General features: G+C 55.3%; 1 protein-coding gene across 2 annotated transcripts in view; it reads left to right on the top strand.

Moving 5' to 3' along the window:
* CCDC94 (coiled-coil domain containing 94) overlaps positions 1-3,223 on the top strand; it is a 17,411-nt gene that overhangs the window by 10,192 nt on the left and 3,996 nt on the right. Inside the window, exons 1-4 of one of the 2 annotated variants that reach the window (XM_014949669.1) lie at positions 558-694; positions 998-1,142; positions 1,491-1,625; positions 1,955-2,136. The exons of the other annotated variant lie outside the window; for it this stretch is intronic. Coding sequence (XP_014805155.1) covers positions 675-694; positions 998-1,142; positions 1,491-1,625; positions 1,955-2,136 — 482 coding nt within the window. The 5' untranslated portion in view covers positions 558-674. Of the gene's footprint in view, positions 1-557; positions 695-997; positions 1,143-1,490; positions 1,626-1,954; positions 2,137-3,223 lie in introns of those variants that run through there. 2 annotated transcript variants of the gene reach the window in all.

Here is a 3,223-nt window from a genome sequence, read left to right as displayed (position 1 = left end):
GAGGATCCCCTGGGTGGGGGGTGCTGAGGAGGGGTCTGTGATCGCTGTGGGAGTCCCCAGGCCGGGCTGATTCCGGGGAGGGCTCCCTGATCGCTGAGCTTGGTCCCTAGGCCGGTGGTGCTGGGGGGTTCCCTGGGCGGTTGGGGGGGGCCTAAGGCTTAGGGGGGGGGTCCCAAGGCTTAGGGGGGGTCCCAAGGCTTAGGGGGGTCCCTGAGGGGACTCTCAGGCTGGTAGGGGGGCGGTTGGGGTGAGAATCCCCAGGCTGGCTCTCCTGGCAGCGCTTGGAGCGGGCTGCCAGGGGCTAAGAGGGTTAGGCCCTAAAATCATGCAAGGACTGGAGGGCCTGGGGGCAAGGATGGACAGACAGACAGACAGACAGCCACGCAGCAGGGCCTGGCTCTGGTGGGGAATGGTGGATGGGTTTTTGGCACCTGGAGACCAGCCCTGATTGATAGGGGCACGCTGGCTCCTGCTGTGTGATCAGGGAGCTGATCCCTGAGGCTGGTACGGCAGCTGGGAGCCTGCCCCTCACAGTTCACACTGCTCTGGGGGACTGTGCCCAGCACACACACGTCTCTGCTCTGTCTCTGTAGAAATACTACCCGCCGGACTTCGATCCTGCTAAGATCCCAAAGCTCAAACTCCCCAAGGACCGACAGTATGTGGTGCGGCTCATGGCCCCCTTCAACATGCGGTAAGAGGGGCTGGGCTGGTCAGAAGGAAGCAGCAGTAGAAGAGAGGAGTTTATTTAGGGATTGTTTCACCTCCTTACACTGCAGGGGAGCTGCTGTGACACAGACAGATGTGACACAGAGCAGAAGAAAAGGGGTGAGGGAAGAGATGTTGCGGGTGATTTTGGGGTACTGCATTTCCAAAGGAGAAAATAACCACCACTGAGAACCTGGACTGAAACAGCCTGAAAATCATTTGGATGTTTCTTGGTCTGTTTGTTCCCTTTTTTTTGATGTGTTATGGACTTTTCTGTCTCCTTTTCTAGATGCAAGACGTGTGGTGAGTACATCTATAAGGGGAAGAAGTTTAACGCCCGTAAGGAGACTGTTCAGAATGAGGTGTACCTGGGGCTTCCCATCTTCCGCTTCTACATCAAGTGCACGCGTTGCCTGGCAGAGATCACTTTCAAGGTGAAATATGTCCTGTGTTTTCTGCACTCTCACTTTCTGGGGAGGCGGTGGAGTCTGTGGAGGAGGCTGGGTGCTGACTCCATGGGGAAAGGGTGTCCCAGCAAAGACCTGGCCTGAGTGTGTGCTTCCCTTTTCGTTGCCTTTTGTAGTTCTGAAATGTCTTGCTCATCCGTGGGCTGCAGCACATCAGCTGGAGCAAAACCAAAAAAAAGGCTTTGGGGGTGATTGTCTGCTCTGGGATGTGGATGAACTCAGGAAACTCTTGCGTGCAGCTCTGGAAGTGGCCACAGGATGGCTGGAGCAGAATTGTCCCAGTACAATGATTTTGTTGTCTTGTTTCCCCCTTAGACAGATCCCGAGAACACAGACTACACCATGGAGCACGGTGCCACTCGCAATTTCCAAGCTGAGAAGCTCTTGGAAGAAGAGGAGAAGAGAATGCAGAAGGAGAGGGAAGAAGAAGAGCTCAACAATCCCATGAAGGTACAAGAACGTGCCCTTCTGTGCAGGAGAGAAACCTCTGTCCTGTCCTGGCTGGCTTTCCACAGCAAAGCAGTGATTTTGTAGCTGTTGGCTTAGTTCTCTGGGGTCCTGAGGTATCGCTGGGCTCTGAGCAAGCAGGAGCTAACTCTCTGTCCTCAGGAGGTTTCCCCTGTGCTGGAACTTGTGACAGGCTGCATCTCACTCCAGTTTTTCCTGATGATGCTGATCCTCGTAGTGCTTCATGCCCCATACTGGGGTAGAGGCAGTGGTGGAGGTTGCTGGCAGGCTCTGCTACCTCTCTTAAGCCTGACTTCCCTCTGGTCACCCAGGTCTTGGAGAACCGAACCAAGGATTCCAAGCTGGAGATGGAAGTTCTGGAGAACCTGCAGGAGCTGAAGGAACTCAACCAGCGGCAGGCAAACGTGGACTTTGAGGCCATGCTGAAGCAATACAAGGAGTATGAGGAGGAGCAGAAGCGCAAGGAACAAGAGGAGGATGAGCAAGAGATTAAGTGAGTGGGTTGGAAGCACTCACAGGCGTGTGAAATTGGCTGTGCTGGCCCTGGCCAGGCAGGGCTACATCTTCCCCTTCCCTCAGCACCCCAAAAGCTCTTCAGAGACGGCCCTGCCAGAGTTCTCAGGAGTTGGGTAGGTGGGACATAGTCCTGAGCAGGCTGTGAGGAGACTGGGGACAGTTTATCATGGTCAAGTGTTTGGAGAGGTCCAGAGCATCTCTCTGATGAGGAAAGGCTGAGGGACTTGGGTCTTTTTAGTCTGGAAAAGAGAAAACTGAGGGGGGATCTGATCAACACCTATAAATACTGAAAGGGTGGGTGTCAGGAGGATGGGGCCAGTCTTCTCTCAGTGGTGCCCAGGGACAGGACAAGAGAGAAAGGGCACAAACTTGACCATAAGAAGTTCCACCTAAACATGAGGAGGAACTTCTTTCCTGTGAGGGTGGCAGAGCCCTGGAAGAGGCTGCCCAGAGAGGTGGAGGAGTCTCCTTCTCTGGAGACATTCAAACCCACCTGGACACGTTCCTGTGGGACCTGCTCTGGGTGACCCTGCTGTGGCAGGGGGTTGGAGGAGATGATCTCCAAAGGTCCCTTCCAACCCCGTATCATTCTGTGATTCTGTGAGGTGGAGGGGTTTTGGTTTCACTGCTGGGGAGACCTGGGTTGCTGCAGGGGCCTGACTCCCCGTGGGAAGTGTCCTCGTGTGGAGAGTTTCTGCAGCTCTCAGTGCTCTCGACCTTTGAGCACTGCTCGAAGGTGACATCTTAAAGACCACCTGAGAAGGTGGATCCCGTTGCTCTGCTGCTGAATTCCAGCTCCCCTTCTGGCAGACGGCGCGGTGCGGGGCCGGCACCGCTCGGGGTGGCGGTGGAATGGAGCCATCTCTAACCCTCCTCACGCCACCTCTTTCAGCCTGGAGAAGAGGAGGCTGAGGGGAGACCTCCTTGCTCTCTCCAACTCCCTGAAAGGAGGGTGTAGAGAGATGGGGGTCGGTCTCTTTTCTCAAGTCACAGGCGACAGGACAAGAGGAAATGGCCTCAAGTTGCGCCAGGGGAGGTTCAGGCTGGATATTGGGAAAAATTTT

Source organism: Calidris pugnax, unplaced genomic scaffold (genome assembly GCF_001431845.1).
Source record: "Calidris pugnax isolate Ruff unplaced genomic scaffold, ASM143184v1 scaffold173, whole genome shotgun sequence".
In the NCBI taxonomy this organism is placed as follows: Eukaryota; Metazoa; Chordata; class Aves; order Charadriiformes; family Scolopacidae; genus Calidris; species Calidris pugnax.
The sequence above is the reverse complement of the archived record's forward strand: the minus strand, read 5'-3'. Positions and strand labels throughout refer to the sequence as shown.